The 23326-nt window shown below is 45.7% G+C and overlaps 1 protein-coding gene across 6 annotated transcripts in view; it reads left to right on the forward strand.

Moving 5' to 3' along the window:
• Window positions 1–23326, forward strand: part of ANO2 (anoctamin 2) — a 394966-nt gene that overhangs the window by 227368 nt on the left and 144272 nt on the right. For all 6 annotated transcript variants that reach the window (XR_016213488.1, XM_070049347.2, XM_089304572.1 and 3 more), the window contains one exon: window positions 175–285. Coding sequence is in view for 5 of the 6 variants with exons in the window: in XM_070049347.2 (XP_069905448.2) it covers window positions 175–285 (111 nt within the window). In the remaining variant the exon portion in view is untranslated. The remainder of the gene's footprint in view (window positions 1–174; window positions 286–23326) is intronic.

A 23326-nucleotide genomic window follows, 5' to 3' on the forward strand; every position in this document is an offset into this window, starting at 1 on the left:
CATTGCGTTCTTGGTCTAGACTCCCCGTAACTGTGAGTGGTGTGGCAGTTCCTGTCTGATGGCGTCCAGTCCTAAACCCCCGCCTCTCATGTACTTGTGGTGTCTGGTCAGAACCCACAGGCCAAGGGCACGCTTCTTCCTCTCCACTAACTGCTCTCTGGCTCTTTGGTTTAGGAACATTCCCGGCCGGAGTATGAGAGCAAAGTTCGAGAGAAAATGCTGAAGGAGAGTGACAAGTCGGTGGTCCAGAAATTAGATGCAAATACCGCTGGGAGTGAAGATGAGGTAAGACTCGGCACCTGTTGCACATGGTCCACTTTATTTATTGTTAAGACATGTGGTCCTTGTATTTGGAATGCCTTCGTGAAAGGAAACCGGGCTGTTGAGGAGGGGTAGTGTGGGATAGGATGAGGTGAGAGCCTGACACCGCTCATTGTCTGGAAGTCGGAGCTCACAGGTCACAGTCTCACTCGTCTGGGTGAAAAGGATTTTCAGGCCTGGTTCCTCTGGTGGCCACCACTTCGATTGGGAATAATGGAAAGAACCATCACTGGATCAGTTACCACCACAGCAGCTAACCCTGAATCCATGAGGTCGGTCCTATTTGTCAATGAAAACTCATGAAAAAAAAGTCACGTCTACAGATGAAGGCATTTGCCAGGGGTCTTACAGCAGTAAATGGGGGGTGGATCTGGGCTTCCAACCCAGGTCTGTCTATTACGGAGTCTCGCACCTGACCACTATACCATCCTGCCTTCCAAATGCACTGGCAAAATCAAATGGAAGACATGGCTTACAGGGCCAGCAGAGGCAAACTCATGCCTGTATTTGCTTGACTTGTTCACACGGTAGTCCTTACATTTCATCTTATCTGAGCGGGCCTCCGAAGGCGGCACTGTGGTGCTGAACCTGTCCTTTGAGTCAAATTTTTAGAGTTTTAAGGTGGAATTCACTCATTAAACAGCTTCAGAATCTGTGCTGTGATATGTAAATATTCATAGTGCTTGTGTGTGTGTGTATGTGTGTGTGTGTATGTACGCAGAGGGGCTGGAGTGGGGGATCCTCTTGGCAGTACCTGTCTCTGAGTGCCTGAGTGCCATCCTTTGAAATCAGAAGATGTGTGTGTGTGTGTGTGTGTGTGTGTGTTTATATCTTTCCAAATCTGATACTTGAAAAAATTCAACAAGATTGAAAATCTGTTGTTTTTACATGTGTCTTTTCTCCATCTTGGACTTGAATTCAACTTTCATTTCATTTTATGTTCTTTAAGTTGGAACCATTCACGTTAACATGCAAATGTATGCAAGCACCAAAACAGAAGAATCCGATGATTTGGAGCCCGGAATACTGGCATTTAAAAAAATATGAGACTTAAACAGAAGACAGAGAGAAGTCCTCTGAGTTGTTATTTTTTTTTTTTCCTAGATGAATAACAAGTTCAAGACTACCAGCTATTTAGGGAAATAATGAATTTGTTCTTAGGAAAGAAGAGCTATTGCTGACCCCTCATTGGAGAGCAAACATTCTGTGTTCTGTCAGCTTCAGCAACTCCGTGTTTCTTTCTCCACCCCCTGCCCCGAGCAATATACAGTGGATAATTTTATGAAAATCACATGTAACTTTTATTGACCACTGACTCATCTAATTTTAATCCCGTAGACGGGAATGCCAAGGAGCTGGAGTTGTGTACACTGAGGCTGTGGTTCTAATATAAACATTGCTGGGATATGTATGCAGGATAGGTCCAATAACTTTCAGGAACCATGAATAATTAAGAAACATCTGAATGCATTATGAATGATACATATGTTTATGGTTTAGCATTCAACCTCTATTTTCATTACTCTGTGGAGAATGCAAAGCTCAAAGCATCTAATGCCTTCGGGCACTGGGGGGGAAATGACCTTCCCAGATGAGTAGTGGAAAGTAAAATGGCCTAGAATTGGATCGTCAGGATCCCTCTCAGGGTCCCTGTGTTCCATTAATACTGGAAATGCTCCTGTTCTTGCTACAGATCTGGCCATAGGTGGGAAGGAAGCATGAGCACATGTTGCTGTCTGATGGGAGGGATGCTGCTGTTGGCAGCAGGGAGGGTTGTGGTTAATGCCCACACCCTGCTCTGGCTCTGGGGGCACCTCTGTGTGTGGGATAGCTAGGAAGGGCACCTTTTCCTGGGGGATGGACAGGGACTAAGAATCAAGTGTAGCAGTGGCCCTTCCTGGGCTCCTGTCACCCAGAGGATCCCTTGGTTCTGCCTTCCCTGTAGCCCTGAGGCTGCGTGTCACCTCCTCCCCTGCTTTCCTTCCTGTTGCAAGATAAAGTGCTCAGGAGCTTGCCTAAACCACATAGCTAGTTAGGCAGCTGGTACGCAAACAAAGTTGTACCTTAATACACAAGGCTCATTGCTTTTTGCACTTTAAGGCTATCAGGTACATTCATTTTTTTTAAAACATTTTCATTGAGATTTCTTTCTCATACCTTAAAAGTCACCCACTTAAAGTATACAATTCAGTGTGGTTTAGTGTATTCACACATCTGTGCAATTGTGCCCACCATGTACGTTTAAAACATGTTTTAGGGTTTATTTTAAAACATTTTTATCACTCCAAAAAGGAAATCCTATACCCATCAGTTGCCAAGCTCTGTGCAACAATTGATCCAATTTCCATCTCTACAGATTTTCCTATTCTGGATTTTCATGTGCATAGAATTGTGTACCATGCATACTTGAACTTCTTGCTTAGCAAAAAATTTTCAAGCTCACCCATGTTGTAGCATGTCTCAAAACTTAATTTTTTCTTGTTGCCAAATAATATTTAAGTTCTAGATTTGCCTCAAGATTTAGCCATTTATTAGTTGGTGGACATTGGGGTGGTCTATTGACTATTATGCATAAGGCTATGATGAACATTTTTGTGGAAGTTTTTGTTCGCATTTTTTCATTTCTTTGGGGTATATATCTTGGAGGAGAATTGCTGGATCCTGTGGAAACTTTATGTTCAACATTTTGAAGAACTGTAGCACTATTTTCCAAAGTGATGCATTGTTTTACACCCCAACCAACAAGATATGAGGGTTCCAGTAGCTCCCTACCCTTGCCAACCCTTAAAATTTGTGTCTTTAATTTTACACATTCTAGTGGTGTGAAGCAGTATTTTATGATGTGTTTAATTTGCATTTCTTGCTGAGTGTCATTTCATGTGCTCATTGGCCATTTGTGTCATCTTTAGGAAAATGTCTGTTTTGGCTGGCACTGCAGCTCACTAGGCTAATCCTCCACCTGTGGTGCTGGCACCCCGAGTTCTAGTCCCGGTTGGGGCTCCAGATTCTGTCCCGGTTGCTCCTCTTCCAGTCCAGCTCTCTGCTTTGTGGCCCAGGAAGGCAGTGGAGGATGGCTCAAGTGCTTGGGCTCTGCACCCGCATGGGAGACCAGGAGGAAGCACCTGGCTCCTGGCTTCAGATCCGCGCAGCGCGCTGGCCGTAGCAGCCATTTGGGGGGTGAACCATCAGAAGGAAGACTTTTCTCTCTGTCTCTCTTTCTCTCTCTCACTGTCTAACTCTGCCTGTCAAAAAAAATGTCTGTTTAAATCCTTAACCCTTTAAAATTATGTTAGTTAGCTTTTTATTTTCATATTGTAGGATCTTATTTATTTTTATTTATTTATATTCATTTATTTGAAAGGTAAAGAGACAGAGACAGACAGATCTTCCATCTGCTGCTTCACCCCCGCCCCCAAAATGCCTGCAACACTGGGCTAGCCTGAAACCAGAACTCATTCTGGGTCTCCCATGTGGTCAGGGATCAAGTACTGGAGCTAACACCTGCTGCCTGCTGGCATTAGCAGGAAGATGGAATTGGACCCAGGACTCACAAGTGGGTACTCTGATGTGTCAAGCAGTATCCTACCTGCTGTGGCAAATGCCTGCACCTGTATGACTTTTTAAATATATTCTGGGGGCTGGTGCTGTGGTGCAGTGGGTTAAAGCCCTGGCCTGCAGCACCGCATATGTGCACCAGTTCAAGTCCTAGCTGCTCCACTTCCAATCCAGCTCCCTGCTAATGCACCTGAGAAAGCAGCAGAAAATAGCCCAAGTCCTTGGGCCCCTGGACTCATGTGGGAGACCTGGAAGAAGCTGCTGGCTCCTGGCTTTGGATCAATCCAGCCACGACTGTTGTGGGCATTTGGGGAGTGAAACAGCGGGTAGAAGACCTTTCTCTCTCTGTCTCTGCTTCTCTCTGTAACTCTGTCAAATAAATAAAAATAAATCTTTAAAATAAATATATTCTGGCACCAGTTCCTTATCAGGTAATATAATCCATAGATATTTTCTCTAGTTCTGCAAGCTGTCTCTTCACTGTGTTGAAAGGTGAAAGCACTAAAGTGTTCCGTTTTGAAGTAGTTTAATTGGGTTGTTTTTCCTGTTGTCACTTGTGCTTTAGGATCACATCTAAGAAATTATTGCTGATAGACTCCTAGTTTTAGTTCCTACAGTTATGTTTTATGATCCATTTCAGTGAGGTTCTGTGCATGATGTAAGGAAGGAGCTCAAGTTCAGCACCATTTGTTGAAAAGACTATTTTTCTTCATTGAATAATCTTGACATCCTCATCAAAAATAAACCGACCACAAATGTCAGAGTTTATTTTGGGACACTCAGTTCTAGTCCATTGATCCATATATCTTTCCTTTTGCCAATACCACATTCTCTCAATTATTGTGCTTCTGTGGTAAGTTTTGAGATTGGGAAGTGTGAGTTCTATGAATTTATACTTTTTTTTCCAAAACTGTTAACAATTCTGGATGCCTTGTAATTTCCACTTGGATTTCATCACTAGCTTGTCAATTTCTGCAAAACAAAACAACAAAAAAGCAAGCCAAAGTTCTTATAAGGGTTGATTTGAGTCTGTAGATTAATTTTGGAAGTAGCCCTGGCTTAATGATAGCATGGCACAGTTGGTTCTTTGTATCCATGGATTCCACATACATGGATTCAACCAGCCATGGATTGAGAACATTCAGGAAAAAAACAAATTGCATCTGTCACGAACAAGTATGGACTTTTTTCCTTGTAATTATTTGTAAGCAGCACAGTATAACAACTATGTAGAATTTGCATTTTATTTAAGTAATCGAAAGATGATTTAAGTATAAGGGCATATACATAGGTTATATGCAAATATTAGTCCATTTTACATATAGGACTTGAACATCCAGAGATTCTGTTATCTGTGGAGGTCTTGGAACCAAGGCCCTGTGGAGAAAAGACACAGTTGTATATATTTCCAGTTCCTTAAATTTGTTTTTCCAGTAATGTTTTCCAGTTTTCAGTGCATAAGTCTTGCACATCTTTTCTAAATTTATCGGATTATTTTATTATTTTTATGCTGTTGCCAATGTAGTTTTCTTGGTCTTATTTTTGGATTGTTCAGTTGCTGGTATATAGACATGCAATTGACTTTTGTATACTGATCTTGTATCCCACCACTTTTCTGAATTTATTTATTCTAATAGCTTTTAAAGGATTTTAGGCATTATCTGCTTATAAGGTCATATCATTTGTCTATAAACAAATTTTTACTGCTTCCTTTTGAATCTGGATGTATATCCCCCCCCACCCTTTCTCTCTCTCTCTCTGACTGGAATCTCCTGTACAATGTTGAATAAAAACAGTGAGGATGGACATCCTTGTTTTGTTTTTGATCTTAGGAAAATATTTTTAATCTTTTACTATTACGCATGATGTTACCTGTGGCCTGTTGCTGTTTTTTTTTTTTTTTAATCTCTCTGTAAGGTTTCCCTAAGAACAATTCACATCTTATTCATATGATGCAGATCTGAAATGAGGTGGTGACTACGTAATCACAATAACTGGCAAGGTGGTGAGTCCCGAAGGTGGGCAGACAGGGGCGGAGCCTCACCCATGGGGTCGGGGTCGTTGGCGCTTTCTCCAGGTGGCTGAGCCCGTTCCGGGTCCCTTCTGCCTCAGCTCTCACAAGGGATGCTTGTATTGTATGACTTCTGTAATTTGAGTTGGTGACTTTGTTCATTGATGTGCAGAGATGATATTGGTCATCAACCTGTCACTTTGGAAATTGGACTATCCCTTACTTTTCTTATATGGTGATATTCTGAAACTTTTTGTATAAGCTTTTATTGATTTTTGAGGGTGGGGGGCATAGGGAGAACATTCATAATGATAAAAGTAACATTTATAGTGTTCAATATGTACAGTATTATTTCACTGAAGTCGTAACAGCTGTTATGATCTCCCAACTCACTGATCATAGAGAGACCTTAATGCTGTATGGAGCTGAACTGGAGTAAGCGCCAGGCAGTTTGCCCCCAGAGCTGTGCTGTTAACCTCTAGATTCTGTATCTCCCGAGTATTTTCTTTCCATGGATCTTCCCCAGTCGAAAGGCAGGACGGACTGTGGTATTTGTTGGAAATATGGGTACGAGACAAACTTGCTACCCTGCTCTGGTGGTTTTCTGCAAATGCTGGTGGGGTGATGCCTGTTGCTCCAGTTCCACTGAGGGCGCCAGCGGGGAGAATTAGCTCAGTTTACATCCAGAAGTTCAGTAGTCAGTAGGGAGAACGCAGGAACATAAACACTGATATATGCTGTGTTCCAAGGAACTTTTAATGAAAGAATAGGCTGTTTCTTTTTGTTTTTCCTGGATCAATTTGAGTCTTTTCTGGAATCGTCAATCCTGGAAAGATTCAGAGGTTTATCACATTCCCTTCCAGGGCTGGGTTTTTTCTCTGCTCATGTGACAGCAGAGCTGTATGTGGAATGCAGATGGAAAGGTGCGGGGAATGAGACTGAGGGGTAGTGCTTTTTTTTAAGATTGTATTTTAATTATTTGAAAGACAGAGTTACAGAAAGAAGTAGAGACAGAGAGAGAGGTCTTCCCTCCACTGGTTCACTCCCCAGATGGCTGCAATGGCCAGAACTGTGCCGATCCAAAAGCAGGAACCAGGAGCTTCTTCTGGGTCTCCCTTGTGGGTGCAGGGGCCCAAGGACTTGGGCCATCTTCTACTGCTTTCCCAGGCAATAGCAGAGAGCTGGATCGGAAGAGGAGCAGTTGGGTCTTGTGAACCAGCACCCATATGGGATGCCAGCACTTCAGGCCAGGGGTTTATCCTGCTGTGCCACAGTGCCAGCCCCCTGGTTTTTGCCTCTCATTCCTCTGACCTCTTCACGCAACCCTTTCTAATTCTAGCCCATGCCTCCATTTCTTTCAGTAAATGTTGCATTTATTAGAGAAAGCAGAGCGACATAGTTCATTAGAGGGAAAATAACATGAAGAACCAGTTATTAATGCAGAAGAAGGGACGGCAAAGCCAAGTGGCGATACTGAGGCAAGTGAGAGGTTAGCCGCAGCAGGAGTGGCTGCCCCTCTTGGGCCTGGTAGGACAGGGATATTTCCAGAGCTAGGGGCCAGGACTACCCAAAGGCAGCTGGAGCTGTTGGAGGAGGTGTGGCCACTTCTGGTGATGCCAAGGGAAGCTGCTGGGGAGCTGGGGGAGGAATACCCTAAAGTTTTCCCTCCTAATGTCAAGGCTTCCATCAGTACCTCCCACTGGCCGACTCTAACTGAAAGTCAGCTTATTAGTTATCCTAGGAGGTAATTTTCAGGGGTTGATACAAGAAGTGGAAGCAAAGAAGGCAGCCAGTCCATCAGAGAGTAACTGGCAGAGGACTGGCCCAAGAGTCCTGTCATTAAGTCAGTTTAATCACAGTAGAACCTACAGGCTGTGGGCGATTCGCCACTGAGCCCTTGCTTTGGAGAGTTGAGAGGCTGTGGCTGCATGAGCAATCAGGTGTCCAGACCGTTCCTGAGCTGTGGGCAAGTGTTTGGGTGAGTGAGGGTATGTGAGGGAGTGTGGGAATGGTGTTCGCAGGTATGAGAGTGTGACAGATCCTGGGAGTGACACAGGTGGGCTCAGATCAAGGAGGAGGGAACCATATCTTTGTGCTGAGCTGCAAGGAGCATGAAGCAAACTGAGAGGAACAGCCCAGGTGGGGCTTCCAAGAGCCTTCTCCAATGATACAGAGCGCTGAGAGGGCTGGAAAGCCAAATCCCTTGCAGCTCTCCCCAGTAGTGACCTTGTGGAGCTTGTCACCCAAATATTGACCCAGTGTGGATGCCGGCACCGGCCTTTCCCTCTGCCTGATGCTGCCTGCAGTCTCCATTTAGTGACTGTTTTATGGGCACACTGAGGCTGGAAGGGGACCTGTGCCAAGAGGCGGCTGTGGATAGTTGGGTGTTAATTTACTGTTCAGTGCATCACCCTAGGGAGAAAATTTCAAAAGCAAACTCATCTGACGTTAAGGCATTGAAACATTTACGACAGACGCCTCTGGCAGGCACGACAAACAAACACGTGGGATAAATTATGCAGGAGTGCACAGCCTTTGGCAGGGCCGGGACAGGAGCGGTAGGCAGCTGGGAGGCTGTCAGGGTGTGCGGGGGAGAGGGGAGGCCTAGGAGCAGGACAGGACGTCCTGTGCGAGGCTGTCACCCAGGGCCAAGGAGCGTGCATCCAGGGTTTCCACGCAGGCCCTTTCCACGTTCATGAGAAACGCTCTATGGAGCAGATTCAGGTCCCCCACCCCCTGTGCCGCATCCTCTTTGGAAGCCACTAAGTGACTTAACCATTGGAGGATCAAGCAGGTGAAGAATCTGAGGGATTCAGCAGGTTTCTCACTGGCAAACGGAAAACAGTGGGAAACCCAAAAGGATTTGACCGGGCTGTTGCATGGCAAGTGGAGGCAGGGTGGGGCCCGGTTCCACTTCTGAAATCTTCGTGTCGGCCCCAGGTGCCTGGGGTCTCTCATCGTGCTAATCACGAGCATTCGTGGCTGAGGGCGGTGAAGCTCGGGCTTGCTGGGGACAATTCTGGGCTTTTGCTGTCTCCCACACTCCTGCCTTGAGTGAGGGATGCTGGTGGGAAGAGGCCCGAGCCTGTGTGATAAAGAGGGGCAGGTGGAGGGTGGCTTGGAGGTCCCGTGGGCCATGGTGCTGATTCCCGCTCCCCTTGAGAGTGTCCCTGTGTCCGGTGTGGCAGCAAGGACACGAATCAGGCCTCGTTGTACACTGCGGCATCCTGGCAGAACAAGTGTCTTGTGAAGCTGGACTGATGCTGAAGGCTGACAGTTTTATATACTATTATTTTAAAATTTATTTTACTTTTTATTTTGTTGTTTCTGGCTCTGTCTCCTCTCTCTCTCTCTCTCTCTCTCTCTCTCTCTCTCTCTCTCTCTCTCTCGCTATCTCTGTGTCCCTCAAGGAGTGACCTGCATCTCTCACATGTGGTTCCATTCCCCTGGGTCACTTCAATCAAGGGGAGTGGGTGGGCAGAGGAGCAGAGAAACGGGTGTAGCAAGGGAATAGGGGGAGAATGGGGGTGCTCAGTCCTGGTTGAATACAGGATGTCTTAGCAGGAGCAAAGCATTTGAGTGTAGACTTGGATTCTGCACCCTGTTCCCTCATTGGTGGCATCCAACCCCATGGCTCCCCTTGGAACCCCCTACAAAAACAGTCCTTGGCTCCTGGGCTCTGAGCAACAACTCCAAGCACCCAAGAGACTTCACTACAACGCCCCATCCTGATGTGAGCAGCTGGACCTGGGGAAGGTGGAGGGAGAGTTTAGTGATGGGGGGGGGGCTCCGGGTGATTCTGACTGACTGCCCTCTGCTGAGCGTTGCTGTTGTGGGACAGGAGAGAGGGAGGAAGGGTCCGAGCTTAGCCCGTGCATACCCACCGTGCCCTGGCCGGCAGCATCCGCCAATAGCTCCTTCAGCAGAGTATGGGGCTGACTCTCTGAACAGCTGTATCACTATCTCACGTGGCAATCTGGGTGAAGTTTTTAGGTTTATAATTGCATTAAGATTGGCTTTGTTTGTGTATAATTACATAAATGATGCATGAAGATGTTCTTGAGAAAATTCTGGCAGCAGACATAAAGGAAACTCTAGACCTCACGGCCCCGTGCTGTCTCCCTAGAAGTCATCAATTCCCAGTTTGGTTTAGATCCTTGCAGACTCCTCTTACACAGTTTTACTCATGTGTGAATTTGTATGTGCTTTGGTTCTTTATACATACATCTGCACACATACATATGATAAAATTATGGCCAATGGTTTCATCAGACCGTAGTTCCCAAACTAGGTCCCGAGACACCCTGGGGTGTCACGGTGAGTTCACGGAAGCAATGTGGAACTAAGGAAGCCCAATGATTCTTGGCATGTCCAACACCACATGAGCCAACCTTAGCAGGGTCAATGTTAAATCGCCCTGTAGGTCTTTCAATGTCATTATGTCTTAGGAAGCAGAGTTTTCTGTAGTTTTAGTGCAGGAACGGCATAAAATCACTGTGGAGCAGGAGCACAAGTGGCAACTGATTCTGAGGCTGGAGAACTTGGACAGTGTGCAACAGGTGCACACATCCTATTAATAAGTAATTGGGCTTAAGAATGTCATAAACTATCATTTATTTAAATGTGTGCTCATTTTATGCTAGGACATAAATATTTAAATTATTTGGACTTAGCTCCTAAAAAACTTGAATTGTTAAGTATTTTTCTTTAGCCTGGGGTATTGCATAAAAATTAAGGTTACCATGAACAGAGAAAGTTTGGGAACGGCTACTTAGAGAATTTCCTGAATTCTGCAAAGATTTAAGAGCAAGTCATAGAGCCTAGTGCAGAAAAGCTTAACAAGATAAATAGGGAGTTTAAAAGTGGCAAACTGCGGGCTGGGAAAGTGCTGGCTGCCTCTGCACTTGCTCTCTGGGTCTCTCTCTCTCATTGCCGTCTCTCCACTTATGTGCATATACATGTATGTGTGTGTGTTTGTGGCACTGCAGGATTCTCATCAAGGATATAGCTTGTGATCTTCTGTATATTAAGATAATCGAAAATGAATCTTGATGTGAATGGAAGGGGAGAGGGAGTGGGAAAGGGGAGGGTTGTGGGTGGGAGGGACGGTATGGGGGGGAAGCCATTGTAACACATGAGTCGTACTTTGGAAATTTATATTCATTAAATAAAAGATAAAAAAAAAAAAGGAAGTAAACAAAAAAAAAAAAAAAAAAGGATATAGCTTGACTTCTAATCTCTAAGGTGGCTCCGGCTTTGTGGAGAATGAGGCCAGAGAGGCGTAGAATATGTCCATAAACATCTCCACACTCAGAGCCTATGAATTATGCGTCCTAAGTGGAACTCCTCGGGTGGCCCATACCATCACATGGGGGGCTCTGGCCCTCTTCAACTGACAGCCCCTTCTCAGCATCAGGAGTCCTGGCTAAAATAAGACCTCTGCCTCTGCTCACTGTATACATTTCTCCCAGCCTGTGTCTAAATTAAGAAGCTACAAATAAGGAGAGCTCTCAGGCCTGAGTTATGGAGGAGAAGTGAGAGAGAGAGACAGGGCAGCTCCTGAAATGAGAATGCGGAGTGGGCGGGGAGGCAGCCACTCTGGCCTCGGAGCCCCTTCTGAGGTGGTATTTCAGCCCGGACCCTCGTGGCTCCTCAGAAAACACGAGGCCCAAATATGTTCAGTGATTGGGAATGCTGGAACAGGCCAGCAGCTGATAGAGGCCAGCGCATACCACTGGGATGTGTGATGTTAGCCACTATTGACTTGCAGTGTGGACTTTTCTTTTTTCAGTTTAAATGATTTTTCCATATACGGCCTGAAGCATGTAAATTAAATTTGTCTTTTGCTGTCTGGGCCAAGATCATTATTTCACTTCCCTAGAATTCACTGGAAACACACACGAACCCTTCAGGTTCCTCTGCTCTCCCTCTCTTAATGTGCCAGAAACTCAAAAAGTGCTGGTTTTAAACATTCCTCTAGAGTAACAAAAGGTGTGTTGGCTCCCTCGGATGCTTTTGAGGCAGTGATCAAAAGGAGTTTTCAAAGAGAACGCATGGGATCTCTCTTTGGTTGGTGGGAAGCAGAGGGCTTGAGACAGCATCCATCTGACAACCATTGCAACCACAGCAGGAACCTCCTAACCTCCTACCACCAAGGCCTGTTCAGCCACGCCCCAGCTGGTGAGAAAGAGGGCACTGCCCGAGCACCTGCAGCCTGTCCCCACGTGGACTCTGTGTTCCTGCTGTCTTAATTTAACTTTCATGACGAATAAAAAGCAAGGAAGAAAAGACAAAAGGAGCCTTACTTTCGTTTCCATTCCCCTAGATGCAGACTCTGAGGCAATGCTTCAAGTGCAGTTTACTTGGGAGGTAGAAACCCCAGTGGTGGAAAGGAAGGAGAGACAGAAAGGCATTGCTGTGGTCACCTGGAACTTAGCTTCATCAGGAACTCCTGAGAGCTGACATAGAGCATGCACTTCAGATTTTTACTGACTCAGAGTTGGGGTGAGATCTTAGTCTGCTTCTGCTGTGAGGACAGAATACCTTAAATCGGGCAGTTCATGGACAATGGACACGTATTTCTCACACTTCTGGAGGCTGGAAGCCCAAGACCAGGGCATTGGCAGATTCAGTGTCTATGAGGGCCGGCTGTCTGCTTCCAAGATTCTGCCTGGTTGCTGTGCCTTCAACATGCTGCATGGCAGAAGGGCACAAGGCTCCTGGAGCCCTCCCTTCACCCTCTTGTAAGTTCAAGTTCCCATGTGCATTTTGGTGGGACACATGCACAAGATGGCAGTGAGGAGACTGGTGGGAGTATCACAGCTTCACAGCTCCCATCGGTCCCTATAGGAGTGGTTTTCAGTGTGCGTGTGTGGCTGTATATGTTAATTCTCTTGTGATTCTCATCTGCTTTCAACATGCACATGGGCAGGGGAGGCTTAGGCCACCAAAAAGATTCTTTGGGCAAAGTGCAAAGGTTGGCATTTTGAAGTTGGACTCCAATTATAATGGCAAGGCTTGAGAGGATTTGGAGGCAGGCACCAAGAGTATCAAGGTCTCCTAAGCCCTAAAGTGCATGAATCAAGATCTGGTCAGAAAATCAGAAAGCTGGGAGCTCTGTGGAGAGCGTTGGATGCAGGGAATCAAGTAGGAATGTGCCAGCGGAGCTGTTGATCTAAATAACTGTGAAGCAACCCAGAGCCAAGCAGCGGCCAGAAGCTGGGAAACCAGGGCAGGCATTGATGTTGCAGAGCCCGTGGCCATAGTGGGGCCTGGAGCTATGAGGATGTAGGCCCATCGGCCCAAGGACAGTTCAACAGGTAGTGGAGGTACGGGCAGTTGAGTCTGCACAAAACAAATAGGACAGAAACACCTACATTCTGTCCATCCACCTGCCAACCTTGTCCTGTATCTCCCATTGGCTGAATCTAGCTAGAAGACAGTTGACAATAGCCAGAACTGGCCTAGGCCGATGTCAGGAGCTGGGAAAGCAATCTAGGTCTTCCTCATGGGCAACAGGGATGCAACTTCTTGAGCCATCATTGCTGCCTCCCAGAGTGTGCATTAACAGGAAGTTGGAGTCAGCAGCCAGGCTCAGAAATCCAACCCAGGCATTCCAATGTGGAACACCTTAAATGGAATCTTAACTTGCTAAGTGCAGCACCAGCCCCTAGTTGTAATTCTTAAAATATTTTTAAAAATAATGTTTATTGATTTTCATCTACTTGAAAATCAGAATGATGGGAAGAATGGTGGGAAGTGATATTTTCCATCTGCTGATTCATTCTCCAAATGGCCTCAATAGTCAGGTCTGGGCCAGCCAGGAACCAAGAACTCCATTTGAGTCTCCCTTGGAGGTGGCAGGGCCCAAACATTTGAGCTATCATCTGTTGCCTCCTGGGATGCATTAGCAGGAGTCTGGATGGGAAATGGAGCAGCCAGGACTGGAGCTGGCACTCTGATTTGGGATGTGGGCATTGCAAGGGGTGGTTTACCTTGCTGCACCACAACACCCATCTCTCTAGCTGTGTTTATTTGCCTTACATGAACATGTGCCTTCACCTCTAATTCCTTTACCCCCTCTTCATCCCTGCCTCCTTCCCTCCCTCACGTCTTGTCTTTTTTTTTATATTCATTTATCTGAAAGGCAGAATTACAGAGAAGGGAGAGAGGAGAGAGAAAGAGAGAGAGGGTGAGAGGGAAGGAGGGAGAGAGAGAGAGAGAGAAGAAGGAGGAGGAAGAGGAGGAGGAGGAGGGAGAGGGAGAGAGGGAGAGAGGGAGAGAGAATATCTTCCTTCTGCTGGTTTACTCCCCAAATGACCATAATGGCCAGGGCGGGCCAGGCTAAAACCAGAAGCTGGAACACCTTCCAGGTCTCCCATGTGCAGGGGCCTAAGCTTTTGGATCATCACCCACTGCTTTCCCAGGAGCATTAGCAGGGAGCCAGATTGGAAGCAGAGCAGCCAGGACTCAAACGAGTACTCTGGTATGGGATGCTGGCATTGCAGGCGGCAGATTAACCTGCTGCACCACAGCCCCAGCCCCTCCTTTGCTCTTTCTACTGCTTGGTTAAGTTGAGTTAGTCATCTCCAAAGCAGCCTCTGGTATTTCTATGGAATTTGATGGAATACGTTTTGGGAAGGCATAGATGATAGAACGGGAACATATTCCACACCCTTGTTTACCCTTATTCTGCTGTTTCCCAGGGGCTGTTCCTGGGCTCATGTCCTGTTCAGCAGCAGCAGGGCCTCATATTCCTTGTCTGGGTTATGTGACGTCATTGAGGAAGCACATTTGAAATGTGCCCTTTGGCTGTTTCCTCCTTGCTCTAAATTGCCAAGACTAGTGTTCTGCTCTATTTCAGGGAGGTAGGTTCCCTTACATTTTGAAGAATAAGTTTCAAGACTTGGAACACACTTAGTTCTTTCTCCGTTTCAAGTTATTGCCATGTAGACCTGTTGATTTTATTTCTTCTATAAACCTGGAGGCCAAGGTTACTGAAAGTAGATGTCTGAGTTCCTGCTGACTTTGAGCTGTCCTCCCACACCTCTGGATGGCCCTTGTATTCAGTGGCTTCCTCAGAGGCGTGTGAGGCTCCCTGTTGGTTCAGAGGGAACAACCCAGGTGACACTGTTGTGACTGCTTGTCACTTGTCAAAAAACACAGAGAGAAACTGGGTCGGTCTCTAGTTCTTGAGGTTACCTCTTTAGAGTAGACTTCACCTAGTACTTGACTTAATCCACAGTATGACCAAGAACATATGACCTGTGTTTCCATTTTTTTTAAATACCTAGAGTTAGAGCAATAGTGTAGTTCATTTTAAATTAACACACAATTTTTCTTAGGTGTTTAAATTTAACTGAAAAGTGATCCCTGTTAAATATAAGAGCGGGAATAAGAGAGGGAGGAGAAGTACAGTTTGGCACATGCTCAATTGGACTTGCCCCAAACGGTAGAGTTAGAAACGTGCCTGATGATTTCAATTCAATCCCATCAAGGTGGAATGTACCAATGCCATCTCGCTAGTCAAAGTGATCATTTTCAGTTCATAATTGATCATAATGATAGGATTAAGAGTCAAAGGGATCACATAAACAAGACTACTGTATGTTAATACTAACTGATAGAATTAAAAAGGAGAGAACGATCTAACATGGGAAGCAGGATACACAGCAGACTCATAGAATGGCAGATGTCCTAAATAGCACTCTGGCCTCAGAATCAGCCTTTAAGGCATTCAGATCTGGCTGAAGAGCCCATGAGAGTATTTTAGGCATGGAAAGCAAAGACACTGTGGTAAAAAAAAAAAATCTAAATGAAAGGTCTCCGTGAGTGAGATCCCAGCGGAAAGAATGGGCAAAGAGGGAGGTACCTTTCTCTGAAGGGAGGAGAGAACTTCCACTTTGACTATGACCTTGTCTAAATAAGATCAGAGTTGGTGAACTCAAAAGGCTTCCATAGCCTTGGGGCAACTCATTACAAGAGCCTAGGGTGATTACTGACACCATAAACAAGAGTGTCAGTTGTTAAATCAACAGCGGGAGTCACTGTGCACCTACTCCCCATGTAGGATCTCTGTCCTTAATGTGTTGTACTATGTGAATTAATGCTATAACTAGTACTCAAACAGCACTTTACACTTTGTGTTTCTGTGTGGGGTGCGAACTGTTTAAATCTTTACTTACTATATATTAAATTGATCTTCTGTATATAAAGATAATTGAAAATGAATCGATGTGAATGGAATGGGAGAGGGAGCGGGAGATGGGAGGGTTGTGGATGGGAAGGAAGTTATGAGGGGGAAAAAGCCACTGTAATGCAAAAGCTGTACTCTGGAAATTTGTATTTATTAAATAAAAGTTTAAAAAAATAGTGTAGTTCACATTCCTGGGCTACTACCTGCCATGGGGCACTGTTATTCCAAGCAGGCCAGATCTCAATAGAACTCAGGGTAAAATGTATCCTGAAAAGAGGGTAAGTGGAAATGCTGACTCCAGATATAAGAAGGAATAAGTCCCTTCATGGGCATGGTAGGCAGAGGACACTAAGTTGCTTACATGTCTTATTCAGTCTCCGAGTTTCAGGATGATGGAGTGAGGGAGGCAACCTGTGACTTAACTAAGCTTCTGCACTCGCAAATCTCTGTGAAGGAAGGTGTCCAGGACCACGTCCCCTTGGAGCCTTCCCTCTTTCTGATAGCTTGGCTTTCAGCTGAAATCCCTGGGGTATGATTAGAAGAGGACAACTGAGATGCAAGTGTGTAACTGCCACATGAACTTGGGCATTCCATTTTCCCTGAAAAATGAGCACTGGCTTATCTTCCAACAAGTAGGAAACAGGGGAAGGAAAAGCAGTATCGCAGGCCTTGAGCCGTGCCTGAGGTCTCTGCACAGTTCCCACATATTCCGCACGCCTGTCATTTTCCACCGTCAGGAGCTGGCTGCATCGCAGCTTGAAGTAAGTGCTAGCCTTTCAAAGGGGCAGTTTACTCCATGAGTCATTTCTTTATCCACAGATTGTCCAAAGCCAATTCCTCATCTGGGGAGCTGATGCTGTTGCTTTGCTTAAAAACTGCTTTCCATGCTTTCCCGGCACTCTGATACCACATCCATGGTTTTCTGCATGATTTTATTTCTGCTTGGTCTGGGGCCCATGCCTGTATTGATTTCCATGGCACCTTTGAACCATTTATGGGACTGTCGTGGGAGGTATACACAACCTTGGAAGGGTCAGTACCCACCCACAGCCAAGCAGTCCTGCTCATCAGTGGCCTGGATTTTGTCCACCACTGAGCCTGTTGGACCCAGCTTTGTGATTCCCCAGGAAGGCCAGACGTTGTGGTGTTAAGCTGGCTGGAGACATTTGACATCCAATTCATTTTTATTGTAGTGATGCTCAGTCTACCAGCCAACTGACATAAATTTTACCCAGAATTTGGGCATCTGCATTGAGTTTAGAGAATTTGTGGCAGGAAGTTTGCCCTGGAAATGTACTCAGCTGAATACTTGCACTGCTTAGCACGGAGCAGCTCCCTTCCGAGAGCTACGGTGAGCTTGTCTCCAAACATGAATGAATGAATCCTCCCAGCGCCACTGTGTGCTCTTTGCCAGATGGATTATTTTAAGGGAAGTGACCAGCCCAGGGACCTTGAGTGAGTCATAAAAGAGTGTGCTCATAGCCAGAGACCGGACAGCAGGAAGAATGGAGCCAGAGGTTGCTTTGGACTATTCCACCTCTAGTGCTTTGATATCCAGGGTGGCAGGGTCAGTGGTTAGCGCTGCAACTCTAGGCATCTGGTCACCTTCTGGTTTTCAACACATCTTCTTTCAATGCATTAATTGCTGGCTCCTTAAAACCATGGTTTAATCAAATTAAGTAACTTGTTTTAGGGGCATATAAAAGTAATGTGCAAATTGTAGACAATTTGAAAAGAGAAAGAAAGCATGGAGAAGGAAAGCAAATTGTGTATTATTTCATCTCCCACAAAAACATTATGAGTCCTTTTTTAATGTGCATTATCACATTTTAAGAATAATACTACATTCTTGGTTTTGCATTTACTTGGCCTTAGAACATAGGAAGTTCCTGGTCTTGTTAAATTGTGCTCATGAGTTTGATTTTCACAGTTGAATAATATTTCATCATATGGATTCATTATAGGCATTATAGTTTTCTTAGCACTTACCCTATGGTTGAACATGTGATGGGCACACTTAGGCTCTTCAGTTTTCCTGGATTTGGGGGCTATTTCAGGAGGGTTATGTCAGTAGGACAGATTACTTGAGTCCCGAGGTCTTTATTCAGCTACTAGGTTCCTCACTGCACATGCTTTTGTGTTTGGTGCAGTCATTGGTTTGTGGAGGCAGTTGTATTTAATGGCTTCTTTGTTGCTGGTCTGTCATCTACTCTGAGTGAGGGTGATTCATGTCCTCAAACTCTCCAACTGATTCTAGTGCCCCTCCTAGCACTCAGGAGGCCTTAGCTGTTCTTGCAAGTGTGATGGGCTAAGCAGATGTTCTGGGCACAGTGGATCATTATCTTAGGTGCTGGGTTCCAGTTTTGGCCAAAGGCCCATTTATCTTAACCTTGGGGAAGGGTAGGTCACTTGTACCAGATCCTGGAACTGTCCACATCTCCCGAGCCCATCACTAATGTGCAAAAATGATTCTGAGGCAATGGATGGGTCATGCGTGCTTCTCCAATGAAGATATTTCATCAGTTGGACTAAGGCCAGGTTTTGGCAGGGAGATCAGTGGGACAAATCATGAGCTGTGGTTTTAGCTCCAAGAGGAAATGTATCCTGGTTGGTAAATGATCAACCCCAAAAGCATGAACGCCCTTCAAACACTTTAACTTCTGGAAACAATTTAGAGGACTAGAGGGTCATTCTGACTTCTGAGAACAGGACCACTGTCCTTGTTGTGTTGCTGATGTGTTTTTTTTTTCCCCCAGATTCATAACATGTATACCCAAATGACACTGATATAGGGGAAGTATTATTAGTCCATAGAGGAGTCCTTAATAAAGGCTTTAATATTATGTTCTTTATTTTGGTACTGTTTTTCATTTGATAGTGAATTTTCCAGTGATGGATACTTTATCTCCCCATAGTGCCGAGGGTGTGCCTTTAAACCCTTTTGATGAGTCATAAAAGTGTAAGATTCACCCCAAATCTGATCTAATAGTTCTCTTTGAATTTGGAACGCAGTTATGTTTTCCTCCATCTTTGCTTTTCCAGTAATAAATGAGTATAGTTTAGGATGGCGGCTTTTAATGATTTCATGCTGGAATTCTAAACTGGGAACCCTGGAAATTCTGAAAATGTAAATTCTTAATCAGAGCTAAAATAAGAGACTTCATTAAAAAGGAAGCAGCAGCAGAAGGAGGAGAAGAATAAAGAGAAAGAAGAGTAGGAGGAAGAGGAGCAGAAGGAATGACAGTTACTACTGCTACCCATGGATAACAGTGAGCATCATCTTAAAATGCAACTCTCTGTGTTTTTTAGTTCTTATCCCACAAATGGAGCCTTCCAGGCTATATTGAGCTCTCTGGAGACCCAGGCAGGAAACAAAGCTGGCAGTAGCACCACGCCTGTCAGACCTGGTGCTTGGCTGACATTTCTTGGGCTTGGTGTGTAATCTGCTATGGCTTTTAACTCCAGTTGGAGACCCTGGAGCCAGCCTCTCTGCCTTCTCCATCCTTGTTGCATTCAAGTTGGGAGGACAGGCAGGAGAGTGAATCTTTGAGGTTCCTTTTTGACCTCCTGTTAAACTCAGAGACATAGACAGATATGCAGAGATTGGGGCCAGTGTGAATTTGGCTAAAATGATTGTGTGTCCTTAGATACTTTGCCTATGCTACTCTGGAGCAGTCTGGTAGAGTGGCGGGTAATCTGCTTGTGGGAAAGTGAAAAGAATGGACCAGAACTTTGACCAATTGGCAGAATTAAAAGCATATAGGCAGGCAGAGGAGAAGTAGGGTGGTTACTCAGCGCCACAGGCCCTGGGCCAGATCCTGATGTTGGATCTTGTTTCTTCCAGTGTTAATATCTCCCGTTCTGTCTCCTTATCTGGCAGAACTGGAGAGCTGGCAGATAAAAGTAGGGTCTGAGGTGGTCCCTAGGAAAATGAAATGTGTGTCTCTGGGCCAGGGGGGTCCTGAGGGAGGGGTGGGGATGGGAATGCCTCTTAGCCCTTGCTCTGTTATCTTGGATGGTGGATGGTGGAAGAAAGAATCAAGAGTCGGCCTGAGAGTTCCTTACTTTGGCTCCAGCAGAGGAGCTGGGGGATTTGAAATCTGGAAGGTGATTGGGCTGCCAGTCTGAGTCACACTGCTGAGGACGTGGAAGCAACAGTTCCCCAAATGAGTCTAGAGCTAGAGTTCCACAGTTCTACCGCACGCCATCTGCTGGTTTTCTTCCCATCTGTAAATTTTCCTCCTTGTGCCATTTGCTTCAGTGTTGTCACATGCTGATGACAGTGTTGGTACGTAGGGGAGAGGGCACTTAGCTGCCTTCCAGAGGCTCTCTGCAGAGGAATCAGGTCTTCACTGTCTGCTTTCTGGAAGGAAATGTTTAAAGTACATGGACCCAGAGGGACCTTAAAACATGGACGTTAATCTCACATCTATACCGCTGGGTTCAAACACCTGGGAAAAAGACTGAAATCAGAAGAAATGCATGTGCTTCCCTCTTGATAAGTGAAACTACTTTGTGTCGGGGCGTGCTGCGTTGTCCCTGCCTCATACCCTCCACACTTTGCAAGTCTCACGTGTCTCAGGGCCCAGCTGTCTAACACCTCTCGTGTTCGCCCCTGCTTTTCCACCTCCGAGCTCAGGCCTTCATCTCCCCTTTGCGCGGCTGTCCTGGTCCCTCTTTTATTGGTCTCTGCCCTCTTACAAGCCCCCTTCCGGCCCATTCTCCACGGGGTGTCAGAGAGTCTCATCCAGAACGCAAATCTGATTAGGACGCTCCCTCGCTTAAAATCCACTAATACTTTCCAGAGTTTGGGGGATTATTTTCAAATTTCTTGGCTTTCCCCACAAGGCCCTGCATGACCCACATCTCCAGCTTCGCCCCCCACTCTCCCACGTGAACCCTTCCCACCAAACATTTCCAAACCGCTGGCAGCGCTCTGGGTGTTTGCTGCTGTGTCAGGCCTTGGTGGCTTTGTTCATGCGAGGGTTTTTGTTGGAATACACTTCTCCCCTCCCTGTCCAGCCTACTCCTTGAAGCTCTAGAGAACTGAGGGCCAGTGGCCTCTCTTCTGTGTGGCATCTCTCAGCCTGTGGGCTGACCTAGCCATTGGCTTTTGTATTCATTTTCCAGGGCTGCTGCCACAAAGTACCACCAATCTGGTGGCTTCAAGCAACAGAAAGAGATTTTCCCATGGTTCCCGAGGACAGTGGCCCTGAATACAGGTGTCAGCAGGACCGCACTCCCTCAGAAGGCTTTCCCCGGCCTCCTCTGGGTCTAGCTCTTCTCCCCGGGGTCTCTTACGGGGACACTGGTCCTTGGTCCAGGGTCCACTTTAAACCTGTGATGATCTCACCTTGAGAGCCTCACCGTGGATCCATCTGTAAAGATTCTTTTTGCTGATTACGGACACATTCCTAGGCTCTGGAGGTTGGGACTCAGGCACATCATTTTGGGGACCATGATTCTATCTACAGCAGCCCTTTATAATTTGTTTATACCTTTTAGTAGGATATTTTTCACATTTAAAAAAAAGATTTATTTATTTATTTGAAAGGCAGATTGAAGAGAAGGAAAAAGAGAAAGATCAATTTTCTATCTGCTGGTTCACTCTGCAAATGGCCACAACAGCTGAGGCTGGGCCAAGCTGAAACCAGGAGCCAGGAACTCCATCTGGGTCTCCCACCTGGATGGCAAGGGCCCAAGCACTCGGGACATCTTCCATTGCTTTCCCAGGCATGTTAGCAGGGAGCTGGATCAGAAGCAGAGTAGTTAGGATATGAATCAGTGCTTAGTAGTATGCTGGCGACATAGGCAGAGACTTAACCTGTTGTGCCACAATGCTGGCCCCTCCACAGACATTTTTAAGTATGAATTTATATTCCTGTCTCTCCTTCAAAATGAACCTTTGAAAAGCTGGTCCTCTGTTTTACCCTGTATCCGTGGCTCTGGCACAGACCCTAACCACATCTCAGCAGAAGGTGTTCATTAAGTGTAAGAAATAACTGGGGCTGACAGTGGGTCCATAGTCCTAGCTCAGTATGCTTGGAGCAGGATTGGGACAGTGTGACCTTTGGAAAGCTTACTCAGTCAAGGAACCTGCTTCTGCAGCTTTGTTTGGTTCAGAAATAGCTGTTTGTAGGTTGATTTCAAGGAATATTCAAAGGAAGACCTTGGAATACTACAAATCACATGAAAGAGCCCAAACTAGTTCGTCTACATTCCAGTGCACATTATTGAATGGACAGTGATTACGTGTGCATTTCTGAAAAATTACTAAATGGCTGAAAGGGAGAGTTTGACATTTTTGAGCATGTGCGGGCATAGCCTAGATTCCCCATATTTTAAACTACAGCGTGGCTTTTGAAGGGGAATTGGTCAGTATATGAAAGGACCTTACATTTGGGAGACCTGCAACTTTGATTCTCTGGGCCACAGTTGGTTTTTCTTCTTCTTTTTTCTTTTAAACAGAACTGATAAGAACCTGACTCCTGACTTTCTGATTTTCTCTATCTGCGTGTGGTTAGCATTTCCTTAGGAGTCAGAACTCCCATCTACCAGTCAGTCTACAGATGATTAATGTGGCCTTACTATTTGCCTTATACTTGGTCGTTCTACTTGGCCTGGATCTCGTTTGGAGAACTCCTAGTATGTTGGAGGATGAAGCTTACATTGTTCAGAGGGTTTTCATCTTTGGTTACAAAAGGCACATGTGAAAAGAATTTGGCAAGAGACTTCTGCTCCTGTTTAACTGCTGCTCTTTGAGGCCTTCCCATCCCAACACACATTAACAAGCTTGTTTATATGAGACAACCTATAAAATCAAACTGTTCATTCGCAAAAGGGAGGATGCAAACCAATTCTTAATGCTGGGTAAACTATTTACAAAAGACTTAAGTGTTCTTGGTCATCTCTGCCCTGTGTCACTGCCAGCGAGGAGACCCAGTGCCTCTTTCTGTCTGGAGAGCTGACTGCACCATGAGTGTTTCTGGAGAGCTCCTACAAGAGCCAGGGCCTGTGTGCTTCCCCACAGCAATCACCCATTGCCACTTGGCATGCCCTACTGGAAGCAGCATCTCTACACCCCTAGGCTTTTGTGGAGGTCTCCCCACCCTCCCAGACAATGCATAATCATGCTAATCTCATGCTCAACTTCTTGTCCCTTCTTAACACCTTTCCTAACGTACCAGCCTCCTGGCCATTATTTCTCCCCTCCTATGGAATATTAATCCCAATTTCCCAATTTA

The sequence above is a fragment of the Oryctolagus cuniculus genome, chromosome 9 (assembly GCF_051225735.1).
Source record: "Oryctolagus cuniculus isolate XC-2025 breed Fujian yellow rabbit chromosome 9, ASM5122573v1, whole genome shotgun sequence".
NCBI lineage: Eukaryota > Metazoa > Chordata > Mammalia > Lagomorpha > Leporidae > Oryctolagus > Oryctolagus cuniculus.